Source organism: Ambystoma mexicanum, chromosome 10 (genome assembly GCF_040938575.1).
Source record: "Ambystoma mexicanum isolate Mex_15411 chromosome 10, UKY_AmexF1_1, whole genome shotgun sequence".
Lineage (NCBI taxonomy): Eukaryota > Metazoa > Chordata > Amphibia > Caudata > Ambystomatidae > Ambystoma > Ambystoma mexicanum.
The window spans coordinates 785,385,210-785,404,812 of NC_090932.1; the positions used below are offsets into that span (position 1 = coordinate 785,385,210).

Here is a 19,603-nt window from a genome sequence, read left to right on the forward strand (position 1 = left end):
GAGCGGGAAGCATGGCAAAGACCAGGTACATGTATGTATTCATCGGCAAATGCTATCTTCCCCTCTCCGCTCCATGGCATTAGTTTTGTCTCATAGTGGTGGTGCTAACGTGCCACCTCTAGAGGCCGAGCCATTTTTAGTTTCTGCTTACCATTTAAGAAGTATTTTTTGCAATATTGGGACTCTGTTGGCGTAACTAACCTACATGAAGGCAAACGAAGACCTACCAAGATGTACAACTTGATGGGTAGTTGCGAGAAGGATAACGGACATGCTGCATGAATCGGAAGGAAATAATGGAAATTCAGCAGAATGCCCGGAATTTGGAATGTCATTTATTTCACGTCTTCGCAAAGTGAATGTGCATATTCCTGTGCAAATGGACTTTACAAATGTAACACTGATGAGCTCTCTGTTTATTTGATATTGTTCTAAATGTGTGCGCATACCAGTATACAAACCTTTTGTGTTTCAGCGATCTATGTTCTTTTGAAAGTGGTGCCTCAGAGTTTTGTGTTTTAAATACTGTTCTACTCCCGAATCAGTTCGATACCAATTTAAATATATTGTATTCCGGTAGGTTACATTGTACATGCAATTTTTAGACCTACAGCCAATTTGTTAGTGTCAGGCTGGTAATATCCACATCCAACGCAGGAGCTGCTGAGTCCCACGATCCCACTAAGATGTCTAGCTCACAACTAAACTGAACAGCTGAGTACTAGACACCCCTGGGGGGAAGGGGGAAAAGTGGATAAAATAACAAATCAGATACTGGATCTTCTATCTTCATCCGGTCTCTGCATGAATGAAAATTGTTAAGCATTAAATAATATTACAAAACTAAACAACTATTATTTTATGAATATCAACAATCCTACCTGAATACCCTCTGCAAAAAGCCCAGAGGATGATAATTATTTCTATATATTTTTTTTAGTTTTGAAATAACTCCAACTCTTTTACCCTAAAAGCAAACTTTGGTGGTCATGTTTCATAACTGTGCTGCTGAAAACCAATGAACTGAATGTCATTACAAGTGACTAAACTGATGGAGGCTCCTTGTGGAAATAAATGAACTTGAAGAAAAGAAAATGTGTTTCCAAACAATGTCAATAAAACTGCGAACACAAACTCCAGAATGTCTCAAGAAGATGAGTCTTTTGAATGAAGCACACTTGAAAAAATAGTTGAAAACACAGAAATAATCTTTTGTTTTCCTTAAAATGATACTATTTCCTTAATCAGTTCATTCCATTTCAGTTACCTCTCTTTATGGAAATAGTTCAACAACCAAAGGAAATACCATTTAATGTTGAGTGCAGTTTTAAAGTAGTTATTCCTCAAAAACGTCTTTGCATGTAATGAGATGCATTTGGAAGATTCCTCATATAATATGGTAAACAAGTCTTATATATTTTCCTCTTTGTTAAAAATACCTTGGCTCAAAAATAAATATCCTTCTTGGTGCTGCTTTTAAAAAACAAGGTTGCCTGTGCAGTCATTAACTTTAATAGCCTTTAAATATCATGTTTTCATGACTTAATCTCTGATGAATGAGTTTGCCATGAAAAAACACTGGCTTCACAACACAACGTCTTTTAATCCTTGCACTTCAGAGGAGAAAATAACAGAAGATAAGGCTAACTTAAGCAGTTCATTTAGATTAATTACATAAAAAGTACTTAGCTTATTTTTTGCTTTAGAAGACCTCTCAGCATTTTCTCCCACAGGGAAAATTAATTTCTTTAGAGTAGATGTAACTTGAATGAGTTGTTTCTTTTTCTTTTAGTGTTGAAGATATTTTCTTAAGAGTTTTCCAAGGCCCAAAACATAGGAGATAAACAGAAACATGACCAGCTCAGGAAACTAAACTAATGAAAGGCAGTTTAGAATGTTGGGAGTCACACCATTGTCAACCTGCCACCCAATCAGAACTCCTGCCTCTGCCCTCCATCTTGGCTTGGGGTATCTGCAGTACTCTGAATATGGAAGTTAAGGCCCAACCATTTTAACAGTGAAAGGACTATATTTAGTTTTTAAACCTAACAATGAAATAAACAAAGAACATAAGGATAATAATTCTTTAATTACCACCCATTTACTATGGAACCTGACAGTTAGTTCTGAATGAATTGGTCTCTTATTTTGTCATGTTGTTTTTTTATGGTGTGCTTTTTTTATTTTTTTAACATAACTCCCACCTATTATAAAAGAAAGCCTTTTGCATTGCCTTTTATAGATGTGCTGAACAGCAGCAATTTTAAAGGTGCTTTAGTTTGTTTGTGTGCGTGTGTCTGCGCGCACGCGCGTATTTGGATATGTGAATGATACGAGTTGAAATGGCAGATAATGATGTCGTGACAAAAGTATACAATTATTTTGGGCCCAGCCACCGTGCGCCCTATCGTATCCATAGCTCATGCGACTTAGTACACTTCATGACATGTATCACTGTAAGCAACTCCTCGTTCCCAGGGTGTTGAAACGTCCCTGCATTTGTTTTGGTAATCGCAAGAACCGCTGTTGGAGTACGTGTCTGTTTTTGTGTGGCCATCATACATTTGCCATAGTGTAGCTAAAAGGGCTCTTGCAAAAGATGTTGCAGCATGGTGAGGAAATAAGGGCTCCAGGCAACAGTGATGAAGAAACAGTAATTTATTTCATTACAGCGACAGCGGCCTATGAGAGCCGAGTGCCAACATGGCTCTCTCCCTGCAGTCTGAACTGTAACCCATGAACATTCTTAGAATAACATTCTTAGAACTTAATCAGCTCATAGTGCAGCTCAATGCTTAACTAGCATCTGGTAATACATTTTTATGAACTTGTTTTAATTTCCACTTACATCATAACACATCTCATCCCTTATGTGCATACAGCTGTTTACTGCACATAATAATCCTTAAACCAGCTGGGTTTGTTCTTGACTCTACTTGAATGTGTCTCTGCTGCAGACCTTGAATTGTTGTCATCCTTGGAACACTTATCTATGACACTAGAGTCTCTGATACTGTTATTAGCAAATTCACCATTGTCATGTTCACCATTGTCATGTTTATCATGTGCATTGTCCTTCATGCATTCTGGACATTTCACAATTCTGGACATTGACCAACACTCCCCCCCCCCTTCTACAATTACTACATTCTTTCTTACTGCAGATATTTTCTTGGCACCAATGTATTTGCTTTCTACACATTTGGGAGTGAATCTAGGGTTCTTTATGAGAGTACAATCTCCCACTTTCCAGGTATTACTTTTGACACTCTTGTCCTCATCAAATCTTTCTTTGTACACATCCTGTGCTTCTTTGATGAGAGTCATAATTCTCTCGCGATCAGTGTTGGAACTCTTGGCTAAGTCCATCCACCCTGGACATAGTTTTGTTCCAGGTTGTCTCCCTTTCAATGACATGAACGGAGATACATTTGTAACTGAGTGTGGTGTGGTACAGTAGTTCCATATCATTTCTCTTACTAGACCAAACCATCTTAGATTAGAAGCCATGGCCAATTGCAAACCACCCTTTATGAACCTATTGGCTCTCTCAACGAGGCCGTTGGCCCTTGGATGATAAAAAGCAGTTCTAGTGTGTCTGATGCAAAATTTCTTCAAGAAAGTTAACATCCTTTCAGAACAGAATTGTACTCCATTATCAGTGATTAATTCTGTCGGGAAACCCTCCCTGTAAAACACTTCCTCGAAGAATAACACCATCTCTGCAGTGGTTGCCTCACGCAAAGCCTTCCATTCAATCCATTTGGAATGGTAGTCTACTAACACAACAATGTATTTATACCCATTGTCAAGGTTTTGTAATGGTCCTATCAAATCAACTGCAACTTTCTGCCATGGTTCACTCGGTACTTTGGCAGGATTTATTGGTACTCTAACCATCTTGGTCTTGTCACTCTTACCACACTCTCTACAACCCCTAACACACTTCTCTGCATCGCTGTCAATCCCGGGCCACCAGAAATATTGCCGCAAATATCTCTTTGTTCCTCCCATGCCCAGGTGACCTTGATGTGCTATATTTACTAAATGAGATCTGACTCCACTGGGGGGTATTATCCTATTTCCTTTTCTAAGTTTACATCCGTCCTCAGACATACTTAACTCGTCCTTCACACCAAAATATCTGTCAAACTCTTTTCCCACAACATTCTTGTGAGGCCATCCTTCTCTGGTCCAAATCATAACTTGATTCAATATTAAATCCTCCTCACCAGCTATTATCCACATCTCTTTATCAATGGCATCATGCTCAATTTCTGCAATGCTCACATCTTGAAATTCAGGTGCTCCCTCCAATTCACCATCACATACAGGTAATCTGGATAAACAATCTGGTACCACATTCTTCCTCCCGGGAATGTAGCACACCTTGAAATTATAACCCAAGAGTTCTACCATCCACCTCGAAACTCTTGGAGACACTTTGGCCCACTCAGAACCGTTCATCAATTGAACCAAAGGCTTGTGATCTGATCTGACAATAAAAGGTCGACCCCATAGAAAGAACTTGAAGTGCGTGACTGCCCAAAATACTGCTAGTGCCTCTCTTTCAATGACCGAGTAATTTTTTTCTGCTCCTCTAAGTGGCCTGGATGCAAATGCAATTGTGTATTCAGTTTTGCCTGAGTCAAACTGAGTCAAAACTGCTCCTAAACCAAGGGTACTAGCATCAACTGAAAGCAACGTTTTCCTGCCAAACATGAATCCACTTAAGGATGGGGCCTTGACTATACAATCTTTGATTTGCAAGAATGCTTCCTGACACTCTTTGGACCATGTGTACTTCACGTTCTTTTTTAGTAACTCCCTCAATGGAGATGAGATGGATGCAAAGCCATTCACAAATTTATGGTAATATTCCGCTGGTCCCATGAAAGAACGTAGTTGGTCCTTGTCTTGGGGCTGAGGAGTATTACTAATACTTTCTATGAGTGACTTTTTGGGAGAAATACCTTCTTTCGAAACTTTGTGTCCCAGATACTCCACTTCCTTAACACTTATTTTACATTTGCTTCTTTGGACCGTTAACCCAGCCTCTTTCAGTCTGCATAGTACTGCCCTAAGTACTCTGTCATGCTCATGCTCATTACTTGCAAAAATCAGAATGTCATCTTGAAACACCTTAACATTTTCCAACCCTTTTAACACTTCCTCCATCACCTTTTGGAACACAGATGCGGCCGAGGCCAACCCAAATGGCATGCGATTGTATTTATAAGTGCCTTCAGGTGTGATAAAGGCAGTGAGATGTTGCGATTCTCGGGAAAGGGGAACTTGGTGATAGGCAGCAGAGAGATCAATGACAGAGAACAATTTGGGTTCGCCAAAAGTGGAGAGTGTCTCGGAAATGTTGGGTAGGGGATGTCTCTCCACCAGAATATTGTGATTAAGACTGCGCAAATCTACACAGAGTCTTAATTTACCATTATTTTTGGCCACTAAGACAATGGGGGACAACCACTCTGTGGCCTCAACAGGTTCAATGACACCCTTATCTACTAAGTTATCGAGTTCACTGCGTAGTTGCGCTCTCATGTTTAACGGCACATGTCTCACTTTATGAACAATAGGCTGAGATTCTTTCTTTAGTCTAATATGATGTTCGAAGTTCTTGAGTCTGCCCAGACCTTCGGTGAAGACCTCTGGGAACTCTCTTGACCACATATCATCAATCTCTGCAATGGTGACAGGCTCAGTGACACTTGCTTGCACCCTAACTCTCAACTTCCTTTGTTCCTCCCAACCTAAAAGGGAGGCTCCCTTTCTTGCAACCAAAATGTCAGCTATGCATTCTCCACCTCTGTATTGCACACTTGCAGTAAACTGTCCCAGCATCTCAATAGGGGATTCCGCATAGCCGCAGGGCGGAATTCTTGGTGGATCCAGCATTGATTCATCCTTTTTTAGAACATCTTTAAATGTCTCTTTAGAAATGATGGTCCATGGGGAACATGTGTCAACTTTCATGAGTATTTCTTGACCATCAATTACAAAAACATCTGTTGGACCTTTGCTGTCTCCTCCTCCAATGGTCGAAATCTCGAAGACATGTCTGGGGTTGTCTTGCGAGAAGTATACCTCCTGTATGTTGTAAGCTGAGTGAGCACCTTCTTCTTGGGTGTCTCTGGTTTCTAAGAGATTTATTGATGACCTCTTGCATACATTAGCGAAATGTCCTCTGGTCCTACACTTGAAACATTCAGCATTCCTTGCTGGGCACGAAGGGTAATTCGGACCATGCTTGACACTGCCACATCTGGTACACTTCGCACCCCATGTTCCTTTCCTGCTTGTATTGACATTAAGTCTCTTCCTGTGATCAACTGCGCACACAGCTTGGGTACTCTGTCAGACTTCAGTTCTTTGACATATTGTGAGGTTTGTTCTATGCTTCTGGCTAGGTCCACTGCTTCATCCAACTTCATGTCTCTTGCCAACAATTTCTCCTGTATCCTAATATTATTTGTGCACCTCACTAACTGATCTCTAATTAACGAGTCAGATAGATGTTCAAATTCACAGGAGTGGCTTAATGTTCTTAATGAGGCTATTTACGATTCCACGGATTCTGAGGACTCCTGCATACGCTGAAAGAACTTGTGCCTCTCGAATGTAACATTTTATTTTGGCTCAAAATGATCCTTGAGTTGTTTAATCGCAAGGGCATATTCATCTGTGTCCTCCGCTTCACCAGCTTGTGCACTGCCTAACCCATCAAACACTGCACGGCCTTCCACACCAAGATTGTGAAATAATAATGCCTTTTTGCGAGTTGAGCTGAATCTCTCTCCTCCCATTGCCACCAGGTAGTTTTCAAACATGTCTTTCCACCTGTCCCACCTAACTTGGGGGCGTCCAGGTTCAGTCAAAAATTACATTGGCGGAGGTATTGAAGCTGCCATGTCTTAAGCGGTAAAAAAAGGTGGTAAAGAGTGGGCTTGCTAGATGCAACCAATAGACTCTGGATCAGTTCAAGTATGCCCAGTGGATGCACAGACTGAGCAGTGCTGTGCTATGCAGACAAAGGGATCAGTCTTGTATGAGTACAATCCCTTGTGTATGATGTCACAATCCTCCTTACATCAGTCTGAATTGAAACGTGATGGCTGCTCATCCACAGAATGGATACATGTCATAATGGCTGGCTCCTGAAACTTGCCAGAACTGCATGGGCAGGTTGCTCAGCAACGATAATGTCAATGCTAGGGAGGCCACGCCCACTTCCTTGCTCAGTGACTAGTGCTCGAGCCGGGGATCCTTGAAAGTAAACACTGTTGCTTTGAGACAGAGTCAATACAGTAATGGGGAAGACAAGATTACACCCCCAGGGGACGCGCCTGCTGACCTGTTGTTCCGCTCCTCCTGACCCTCCTGCAGCGGCCGCTGTCGCACGGGAGTGTGGAATAATGCAGGCCGCGCTATGACGAGACTTCAAAGGAGTAGGGAGACACTGTGTCATGTCACGCGGGAGACTGGGGTCTGCCGCTCCCATTTCCTCCTGGCGAGTCTACCCGCGCGTTCGCGTCTGGGGACTCGCCGGGAGGGGAGCAACGGATTACAGGGCCGGCGGCCTTCGGCGCATGCGCGGAGGTCCTCTCTCTCGGTTCCGCGCATGCGCCGTGGGGGCTTGCCTTCCAAGCCTCGTTCTGGGTTCGCCGGCGCCCGGAAACGGAACGGTTTGCGTTCCAGGCCTCTCGGGCGCCGGCGGCCATAAAAGAGGCCGCTAGTCAAAGCTGCCCGCGTCTCAACGCGGTTTGCTTCGCTTTCCTCGTTGTTCCTGCCCAGCCTTACCTGTGGCCTGTCCTGGGCCTACCTGCCTCCAGCCTTACCTGTGGCCTGTCCTGGGCCTGCCTGCCTCCAGCCTTACCTGTGGCCTGTCCTGGGCCTGCCTGCCTCCAGCCTTACCTGTGGCCTGTCCTGGGCCTGCCTGCCTCCAGTCCTTACCTGTGGCCTGCCCTGGGCCAGCCTGACTCCAGTTCTTATCCGGGTCCTGTCCTGGGCCTGCCTGCCTTCAATCCTCACCTGGGTTCGGCCCTGGGCCAGCCAGCCTCCAGCTACTACCTAGGTTTTGCCCTGGGTCAGTCTTCCCTCAGCCCATTCCGGAGTTCTGTCCTGAGTCATCATTGTGTAGAGGGGACTTATCCCACACTAGCCTGCATTCCCCCTGTTCCATCTTGGGCACGTTCCTACAGTTCTCTAATTGGCCAGACAACTAGTTCCAACTGTCCTCACTCTTTCCTGTCTTGCCTGACTCCGAATCTCATCCTGTGTACCATTGGAACTATCTGCACCAGCCAAGCTCCTTTGCCTACTACGAATACCTTTCTGCTACACTGGTCTATCTATCAACTGTCGCTGCACTGAGGTTCTTGGAAGATTCATGGTCTGGACAACAAGCTCTACCTGGACTATGGTTCCCTCCATCTGAGCCTACATCCTCTTGTCACGCTTACCTGGGAGAGTGCCTTTGTGACATTGGGGGTTGGTCCATCCTTCACCCAGTTCCTCATTTGGGTGGTGGAGAGGCTGATTCCTCGTGCCGCTATCTCATCAGTTCCTGGACTCCAGACTGGCGACCTCTGCGAGACCAACCACCAAGACTACAGGTACGCGTTCCTCTCGGGCCAATCAGCTTGACAGATTGAGACGCCTTCCTCCTGATTCAGAGATGGATGAATCGCAGGACATGAGGAACGAGTTGCTAGCGCTCAGGGCCGAGATGACCGCCCTGCGTCAGGAGAATCAAACATTACGACAAATGATAACGCAAGGAGCACCTAGTATCTCTCAAGGAGAGGGATCATTGGCTCATACAACACCCATCAAATTCGACGGAGACCCTAGACGGGTGGCGGAGTTTTGTAACCACTGCAGAATACACTTTCTCTTCAGGTCTACCTACTTCAACACTGATAGGGCCAAGATTGGTTACATCTTGGGGAACCTAACTGGGAACGCATTAGCTTGGGCAACTCCGTTTGTGGTTACGAACAGTCCTATTTTGAATGACTTTGCTGCCTTTGAAAAGGCCTTTCTTGAGGTATTTCAGACGCCGAACCTGGCCTCCGTTGCACAGAATCAATTGATGGACTACAAACAGGGAAGCAATGACGTCATCACCTACATCAGCCGTTTCCGACTTTTGGCTACTGACTCCCAGTGGCCCGAAATTACACAGAAGACACTGTTTCGTCGAGGCCTGAGAGAGGAGTACAAGGATGAGTTACTTCACATCCCTGAACCAGAGAGCCTTCAACTCTTGATCGATCAAGTACTCCGTATTGACCAAAGGCTAGCCGAACGAAAGGCTGAGAGACGTCGGCTTGACAGAAGCGGTCCCCGGACAACCAACACACCTGCTGGTTCGTTTGGGTCGACCGAGTCCGGACCTGAGCCCATGCAAGTAGGAGCCATGAGGGGACCTTTGACGGAAGAAGAGAAGAAACGAAGGAGGTCTTTGCGTTTGTGTCTTTACTGTGGAGCAGCTGGACATTATTTGGGTACGTGTCCTTTGCGTCCGCAGAAGAAGAAGTCGGGAAACTAGGAGACCTGTCGTATACAGGAAGGGCAACGACAGGTCCCATTCCTTCCTCAGACCCTTCTGTTATTTGTTCTATACGTCTGCCCATGCAACCAGCGGTACTACAGACCCTGAAGGTCCGAATTAAACTACCAGACAAGAACCTGGAAGTATCCGGTCTACTGGACTGTGGGGCTTCCGGCAATTACATCGACGAAACGTTCGTCACCAGACATAAGATACCACTCGTTTCCAGACACACGCCTCTGTCGGTGGAGCTTATTGATGGTACTCCCTTGTCTTCTGGACCCGTTAGTCAGTTCACAGTTGGACTGGCCCTTCTGATTGCTGATCATTACGAGGAACTAGCCTTTGATGTTATCAAGTCACCGAACTACAAGATGGTTTTGGGATTACCTTGGTTGCAACACCACAATCCTTTGATAGACTGGAGAACCCAGACCTTGACCTTTTCATCCGAACGGTGTGCTCAAGAATGCAAGCTACCCGTTCCCACCAGGACCGTCTCGACTTCTCTAATAACGGACAGCAATGGGGTTCATCTATGTTCCACGTCTCTGGTCCCACAGGAATATTCCGAATTCAAACATGTGTTTTCTGAACCTGGCAACATACCCCTTCCTCCACACCGTTCTTTTGATTGCTCCATTGACCTGCTACCGGACCACGTTATTCCCCATGGGAAACTATATGCTTTGACACGTGACGAGAAGCTAGTTCTTCAGGAGTATTTGTCGGAGAGTCTAGAAAAGGGGTACATTGTGCCATCGAAATCGCCTGCAGGATTCCCCCTGTTTTTTGTAAAGAAAAAAGAAGGTACATTGAGACCCTGTGTCGACTACCGGCAGTTGAATGACATAACAGCCAAGGACCGGTATCCTTTACCCTTAATTCGCAGCATCCTTGAAACCCTGCATACTGCGCGAATCTTCTCCAAGTTGGACCTCCGCGGAGCTTATCATTTGGTGCGCATCAGGAGTGGGGACGAGTGGAAGACAGCTTTCAAGACATCTTTTGGGCATTTTGAATACAGGGTTATGCCTTTCGGCCTATGTAATGCTCCCGCTGTTTTTCAACGATTCATGGACTACATCTTTGGTGACCTGTTAGGGTTATCCGTTTGGGTTTATCTGGACGACATATTGATATTCTCTAAATCCTTAGACGAGCATGTGGAACATGTTCGTGAGGTCCTTCATCGGCTGTCCGTCAATAACCTGTTCGCCAAAGCGGAGAAATGTAGCTTTCACCAACCCAGCATTGAATTCTTGGGATTTGTTATCAATCAAGAAGGCATTGGGATGGATCCCAAGAAGGTGCGAGCCATACAAGAATGGAGACATCCACACGATATCAAGGCTCTCCAACGCTTCCTGGGATTCGCAAACTTTTACAGGCGCTTTATCCCACAGTTCTCACAGATCTCGGCGCCCCTCACCAGGCTAACCAGCAGCAAGATCACGTTCGAATGGGATCTCGTGGCTTCCCGGGCTTTCGACGTATTGAAGTCGGCCTTTATGGCTGCCCCGATCCTGCGCCATCCCCAGGAAGAGTTGCCTTACATAGTGGAGGCCGATGCTTCCAGCTTTGCTGTAGGGGCAGTCCTTCTTCAGAAAGATCCTATCACGTTGGTAGAACATCCAGTAGCCTATTATTCTCGCAAGTTGAGTCCCAGCGAACGAAACTACGCGGTGATTGAAAGGGAACTGTTAGCCATCAAGACCGCATTCGAGGAATGGAGACATTTTCTCCTCGGAGCACGCTTTTCTGTGGAGGTGCGGACAGACCATCGCAATCTGCAATATCTTCGCTCTCTGCAATGTCGGACTCCTCGTCAAGCCCGGTGGGCCTTCTTCTTCTCTCCGTTTGAGTTCCATGTTACTTATATCCCGGGAACCTCCAATACGAAAGCGGATGCGCTTTCCAGGTCCCTGGAAAACGTAGATGGGACGCCCTGTCCAGAACAGCCACTGATTTCTCCTCGCCATTTTCTGCTGGCCTTGTCCTCTCACCTTAAGTCCATCGCGGAAGCCACTCGGTCGGATCCAGAAAGAACGTCCCTTCTTAGTCGGCAACTAGTATCAGAACGAGACGGACTGTTGTTTTTTCAAAGAAGACTCTACATACCCAGAGGAGCCATTAGAAGGGGCATTCTACACGGATTCCATGATTCACCCATAGGAGGACATCGCGGGGTCAGAGCCACTCGAGAGTTGATATCCCGACAGTTCTGGTGGCCTGGTTGGGCGACCGAGGTCCAGAAGTACATTGACAGCTGTCCAATATGTGCCCAGTGCAAGGTTCCCAGAAGACGACCATTGGGTTTGTTAATGCCCACCGAAGTGGCTCCCTATCCATGGCATACCATCGCCACCGATTTCATTGTGGATTTGCCTCCATCTGAAGGGTACACCTGTATAATGGTGGTTGTGGACAGCTTCACCAAACTGGCCCATTTCATCCCATTCCGGAAAATCCCTACAGCTACTCAAATGGCTTCAGCGTTTCTGCACGACATCTACCGGTTGCACGGCCTACCGGAGAAAATCATATCGGATAGAGGTACCCAGTTCCTTTCATCATTTTGGAGACAGGTGTGTGGTCATCTGGGAATACATAGAGCTCTAAGCTCAGGCTATCACCCACAGACAAATGGGCTAACCGAAAGGACCAATCAGACTTTGGAGGGGTACCTCCGCTGTTTTGCCAATGCCACACAGTCTAATTGGAAAGGTGGGCTAGATCTGGCCGAAGTATCCTACAACAACACTGTTCATGCCTCCATTGGAGTCAGCCCATTCTTCTGTTCCACTGGTCTACATCCTCGGTTAATGCCTTTTCAACCAGTTCCGTCTAGTACTGTTCCCTCTGCTGATGGTCTGGTCTTACACATCCGGGAACAGCAAGAACTTGCACACAAGATCTTAAGTGAAGCCAAGGATCGGATGAAGAGACAGGCAGACAGGAAGAGGAGTGCAGAACCTAATTTCCAGGAGGGCGACAAGGTGTGGTTGTCCTCAAAGAACCTGCCTCTCCGCAATCTGCCCGTCAAACTGGCCCCTCGATATTTGGGACCCTTTGTTATCACCAAACGGTTGTCCTCTGTAGCCTTCCGTCTTCACCTACCCTCTTCCTGGCGTGTACATCCCGTTTTTCACGTGTCCCTGTTAAAACCCTATGTGGTCGATGATTATGGCCGCACCTCTCCTCGTCCGGCCTCTGTTTTGGTACAGGGGGGCCCTGAGTTTGAGGTACACGAGATCTGTGATGCCCGGTACCGTAGAGGGGTGCTCCACTATTTGGTTGACTGGAAGGGGTACCCGGCCTGTGATCGTACCTGGGAACCGCGCCAGCACGTGCATGCTCCCCGGCTGGTACGTGAGTTCTACGTACGGTTTCCCTGGAAGCCTGGGGCCCCGGGTCTTCCTGGGAGGGGGCATAGTGTCATGTCACGCGGGAGACTGGGGTCTGCCGCTCCCATTTCCTCCTGGCGAGTCTACCCGCGCGTTCGCGTCTGGGGACTCGCCGGGAGGGGAGCAACGGATTACAGGGCCGGCGGCCTTCGGCGCATGCGCGGAGGTCCTCTCTCTCGGTTCCGCGCATGCGCCGTGGGGGCTTGCCTTCCAAGCCTCGTTCTGGGTTCGCCGGCGCCCGGAAACGGAACGGTTTGCGTTCCAGGCCTCTCGGGCGCCGGCGGCCATAAAAGAGGCCGCTAGTCAAAGCTGCCCGCGTCTCAACGCGGTTTGCTTCGCTTTCCTCGTTGTTCCTGCCCAGCCTTACCTGTGGCCTGTCCTGGGCCTACCTGCCTCCAGCCTTACCTGTGGCCTGTCCTGGGCCTGCCTGCCTCCAGCCTTACCTGTGGCCTGTCCTGGGCCTGCCTGCCTCCAGCCTTACCTGTGGCCTGTCCTGGGCCTGCCTGCCTCCAGTCCTTACCTGTGGCCTGCCCTGGGCCAGCCTGACTCCAGTTCTTATCCGGGTCCTGTCCTGGGCCTGCCTGCCTTCAATCCTCACCTGGGTTCGGCCCTGGGCCAGCCAGCCTCCAGCTACTACCTAGGTTTTGCCCTGGGTCAGTCTTCCCTCAGCCCATTCCGGAGTTCTGTCCTGAGTCATCATTGTGTAGAGGGGACTTATCCCACACTAGCCTGCATTCCCCCTGTTCCATCTTGGGCACGTTCCTACAGTTCTCTAATTGGCCAGACAACTAGTTCCAACTGTCCTCACTCTTTCCTGTCTTGCCTGACTCCGAATCTCATCCTGTGTACCATTGGAACTATCTGCACCAGCCAAGCTCCTTTGCCTACTACGAATACCTTTCTGCTACACTGGTCTATCTATCAACTGTCGCTGCACTGAGGTTCTTGGAAGATTCATGGTCTGGACAACAAGCTCTACCTGGACTATGGTTCCCTCCATCTGAGCCTACATCCTCTTGTCACGCTTACCTGGGAGAGTGCCTTTGTGACATTGGGGGTTGGTCCATCCTTCACCCAGTTCCTCATTTGGGTGGTGGAGAGGCTGATTCCTCGTGCCGCTATCTCATCAGTTCCTGGACTCCAGACTGGCGACCTCTGCGAGACCAACCACCAAGACTACAGGTACGCGTTCCTCTCGGGCCAATCAGCTTGACACACTGCTGAGAGCCATCCTCGTCGCCAATGAGGAAATAAGGGCTCCAGGCAACAGTGATGAAGAAACAGTAATTTATTTCATTACAGCGACAGCGGCCTATGAGAGCCGAGTGCCAACATGGCTCTCTCCCTGCAGTCTGAACTGTAACCCATCAACATTCTTAGAATAACATTCTTAGAACTTAATGAGCTCATAGTGCAGCTCAATGCTTAACTAGGATCTGGTAATACATTTTTATGAACTTGTTTTAATTTACACTTACATCATAACACATGGCAACGACCGACAGAACAAAGCCTGATTCTGAGATCAGATGAGCGTCATTCTCTGATGAAACGACACACTTATTTGCGTCATATTTTGTATCTATTAAATTATAGGCACAGAATATGGAGCGAATAAAAACGTGTTGTTCCGTCACAGATTGAAAAGTGCTGTTTTTCAAAGGAACAGCGCTTTTCTGATATTAAATGCACTTCAGAATCAGACCCTGACACTTTTCTTATTCAACATGTAGCTCAGAGTCAGGCCCAGAGTATCTACTTTGCAGGGGTATTCTCCTCACTTATGTTCTTTGACTCCCACTTTTGCACTCCCAAATGTATGATACTCTAGTGTCCTAGTATTTAAGTGTGACGAGGATCTATAAGGAAGGGTGTTTTTCCTGTATCGTCGCGGCATTGTAGAGGCACAGGGTTGCACTGCAAGTCGGGTGTACACTGTGCCTGCGTTTTAAGTTTTTTAGCAGGCCTCTTTCCATGGGTAGTGGGGTAAAGGGGGCGGCAGACCAGGGAAAATACACATAGGTCCATTGTTTTACCATAATTGTTTTTTAGGCTCACTAGCTATTATACTGGGTTTACAATATGTGCCCTTTTGCATCCAGTTCAATGAAAACATGCATTATCCTCCTGAGGTATTTACTATGGCCTGCAAGTACATACAGCTCTCCACAGCAGGTGTGCACTGTACATGTTTCCCTAATATGTTTCTTTCGAACCCACTAGTTGCACTTCGGCCGTGCCCACTATACGTGTCTTTCAGGCCCACTAGGACAGTGAGCTGGCTTTCAGCCGTGTCCACTGTACATGTTCCCACAATATGTTTCTTTGGAACCCACAAGGTGGCCACGGCCATACATGTCTTTCAGGCAGACTAGCCAGGGCCTTTGGCCCTGGCCAGTGAGCACTACCTTTGACTGTGGCCAATGTATATTTTAAAACACTACCAAGCCACAAGCCATGGCCTTTGGCCGTGTCCACTGTACATGTTCCTCGAATATGTTCCATTTGGACCCACGAGGTGGCCAAGGCCATTGTTCGTAGCCATTTCTTTTGGGCCCGCTAGCCAGGGAATATGCAAAAAATAAACCTGAGTATGAAATAACCCCAAATATGCAAAAAATGACGCTGAATGAAAATGCTCAAACTCTGAACGTGGTGCCCAGAGGCCTCCCCACCCCCCAACTCCCCAAATTCACATGGTGTGCTCTTTCCCCCTCCCCACCTCTATTACTCAACATTTCCTTTTTTGAACATTCGCAAATATTTCAAAAATGTTGCGAACATCTCTCTCATGAAATGGGAAGAAAATGGCAGCTTTTTAATTTCTGAAAAACCTCTCTTGCAAAGCACCATGGGAGATGCTGCTAAAATGTTGGGAGAAGTGGGCACCCCCTATTCCGTCAAATAATTTAAAAACTACTGGACTGAATAACCCCAGCCCCCTCCTGCCAATCGACACTTCGTGCCCAAGTTGTTTCTTACCTCGTGCAATTACGTCCAGGGGTTTTGGCTGTGTGCTGGAGTAACATTTTACTTTTTCACTATGGGAAGCTGAATGGGGGACTAGGCCAAAACAGCAGTTTTGAACTTTAACAACTTTTTTATTTTTTTAACAGATCTTTCCCAAAATTTCCAAATGGAAAGGGGAGCGGAGGGTTGGAGGGGGGTGTGAGGGCCTGTATTTTAATTTCAAAATTTCAGCCAAATCCGTCATGCCAGTCAAAGTTATTAGCAATTCTTTTTTTGGGTTTTCTATGTATCTCGATACTATAGTGCGGTGACGACCACTTTATAATATATATCGCACATGCACATTTGCACCTTTTTTTAACCTAGGGTGAGGTGAGGGCAGAGTTTATAGTAAGGCGTGCGCATGCCGGAGGATCTCGGGGTTTTATATTTTCAAATGTAACCAGTTCTGCGCTCTACTTTACTAATGTGTCCGGTTTCAATCACTGTTGGATGGAGTAGTCATAGATTTCAACTTTGCACAGAAAGTCTACACCACACCAGTATTGACAATGAATCCAGATGTCTGCAGTACTTTCGACAAAATGTTATGTTAACATAACATAACCAAAAAAGAAAACTGTAATTTCTGTAATGTCCTTGAGCCTCAAGTTTTTTCTGCAACAAGAACACAACCGATCCGGCCACTCCTTCACAACGTGATCCGGCCACTCCTTGTGCTCCCCTTAGAATGGTGCCACAGGAAATTGGTGGGGCCCTTGTGGGCACGCCACTTTTCCGTGTACCAATGTTTCAGAATTCGGGTTTATTTGTTTTGAACTGTAAAGGTGTACGGTATGTCGACGCCCTGGACAGAAAATGTATAAATTGAAACAAAGTTGACGTTTTTTCAAGTTGCTTAGTCTATGCAGCAACATTTGTTTGTAGGTTTGGTGTGAACATTTTGTTTGTGTTTTTATTTTGTTCTCTTTAGTCAGCTGTATGTTGCCTACAAGAATGAGAATGTGCACCAAGCCCTTTCCTTGGGATTCCTCCTCTGCTGGCTGTGTGGTGATGTCACTAATTTTATCGGCTGCTATTTGACAAATCAACTGCCAATTCAGGTAAACTGTGTCATTATGTAGTCTGTCTTCAATGTCTTCTAAGCTACACAGATGCCAAACTGATTCCAATAACGTTACCCTGGCTTCTAAAAATATCCCATCATTCTTTTCTTGCATGGTCTGTTTTTGATTTGCAATTTTATTTCAAGATTAGAGGCATCCCCCAAACCAGTTTTTAAAGTCTGATTAAATTGTTACTGAAACCTTTCGAGAAAATTGCATGCCGCCCCAAGCTTCTAGTTTCGTGCATTAGTATGGTGTGCGGTAATCCTGTGTTTGTCAACCTTTCAGATAAATCGGTGCAAATGACGATTACTAATAACTATAGTCACCACCCATCCCCTTTCAAAACCACCTACATCGAGCCCCATAAGAATGAAAATGCCAAGCTGCCACTCTGCGGTATGGTCTCTGCTTTTTTATGTGCGTCTCTGTACTTTGTTACATTTATTTTTCCTCTCTCTCTTCCTGACCAGCTCTAATGATACCGCACATTTGTGGTGTGTAAACCGATGTGTACCCTGAGGGACCCTAAAATTCTAAAGGTTGGGATCACGCCTTGTACCCTGCATTCCCTTGAGTTACCTTGCATAGATCACTGTGAATCGCTTTATTGGTTGATCCCTATCTTTCATCTCAGGGGGTACAAGATCTGGTTCATACTGTGTATGAGCCTTCCAACGACCCTATTTAAATTTTGATTGTGGGGCTTCCCTCTATTCGTTTATGTAGCGTGTTAGGACATTTTTCTAAGGTCCACACAAGGGGCTTTTCAAAACGAACACTTAGGCAATACAGTAAACTCCAACTCTTAGTATAGACCTGTAATACTTATTTTGGTAGCGTGTACAGAGCAGTCAGGCTTATCTTAGGAGGGAGTGAAGGCTGTAGATACGTACAAAGAATTGCTGATACACTGATATATAGTAAACATAGAGGTTTATTTTATATATACAGTCAAAGAGAATTCTTCAGAAAGGTAAGTACAATTATAAATCATGAACATACTATAAAAACCAACACAATGCTTATGTTAAGTAAACTAAAGCATAAACTATATTTATAATAGCAGTATGCAGTTCAAGGGGAGCAAAGCCTAGTGATACACATTTACAATAGCAGTGTACTATTCAAGGGGAGTAACGCCACTTTACTAGGATTTTAGAATGGCAATAGGTAATTCAAGGTAAGCAGACCTTATTGGTAGTACACTATGTTACTTATTCAGTTTCTAGAATAATATAGTTACACCAACATTACTTTTCAGAATAGTGGAACACAGTTCTAAGGTAAGCAAGGGGTAACTAGAAGGACTGCTCAGTTTTGTGGGAAGACTTATGAGCTAATAATCTTGGAAACAAAGGGTGGCTTCCTACCACATGCATTTATCTCTTTACATATATATTCTCTGTAAAGAATGTTTATTTTTTTCATGCTTTGTATTGCTATAGAAAAGTCTGCTTTTCCTAACTTTCAATCAAATAGAAGAGCGAAAACAGAGGACACATAGCTTTTTATTTTTTAGCTAGTGTCAAGATGCAGTTGTAACGCAATGGCTTGCTTTATTTTAAATGAAGAGGGTTTTCTTTGGGTCATCAATTAGTTCTGCATTCTTGTTATACTCTTATTTTGTAAATTGTAGAACAAACATATTAAGTACAAAACCAAGTGGACAAACAGATGCAAAAGGGTACATAAATACAATAAATTGTTGGGCAGTGTAAACAATTGCAGTGTGCCTTCTTTGCAAAAACATACAATCAGTATAATAGAAGGCACTACAGTGCTAAATACAGAAACATTTGTGGGTTACAACTGCATCTCAACATTAGCTAAATAATAAAAAGCTATGTGTACTCAATAACTGTTCTCGCTCTTCTATTTGATTGAAAGTTAGCAAAAAGCAGAATTTTCTATAGCAATACAAAGCATGAAAAAATAAATATTCTTTACAGAGAATATATATGTAAAGAGATAAATGCATGTGGCAGGACACCACCCTTTGTTTCTAAGGTTAGCAAGAACTTATGAATTATTTTTCAGGAGGGCAGTGTGCACTTCTAGGGTAAGAACTCAGTATCTGCCTCAGTTGCGCCTTGAAACACTTGTGGATAGGTGCGTTTTTATAAATGCCATATCATATCATATACACATTTAGAATGGCAGTACGTTATTCAAGGTGAGTTGAGTAAACCCTTTTTGTAATACATTCTATTACACCATTTCTATTTCTTGAATATGTGGTTATACCAATGTTACTTTTCAGAATAGTGGAATTCTAAGGTAAGCAAGAACTCTATCAGACTTTTTCAGAAAGGCAGTAAGCAGTTGCCGGTAAGCAAAACCTAAGGGTTCACATTTCGAATGGCAGTAAGCTGTTCAAGGTGAGTAAATCCCTTTTGTTCGTAAACCCTTACACTTATTCTATTTCAGGAATATGTAGTTACACCAATTTTACTTTTTAAACGTGGGGACCCACTACATGGGCAAGTAAATAACGTTGTATACAAGGGCAATTAAATAACATTGTATACTTTTCAGAATGGCAATAAGAA

General features: G+C 45.1%; 1 protein-coding gene across 1 annotated transcript in view; it reads left to right on the plus strand.

Moving 5' to 3' along the window:
* Positions 1–19,603, plus strand: part of LOC138491748 (lysosomal amino acid transporter 1 homolog) — a 156,375-nt gene that overhangs the window by 46,946 nt on the left and 89,826 nt on the right. Inside the window, exon 2 of the mRNA XM_069618445.1 lies at positions 16,919–17,048. Coding sequence (XP_069474546.1) covers positions 16,919–17,048 — 130 coding nt within the window. The remainder of the gene's footprint in view (positions 1–16,918; positions 17,049–19,603) is intronic.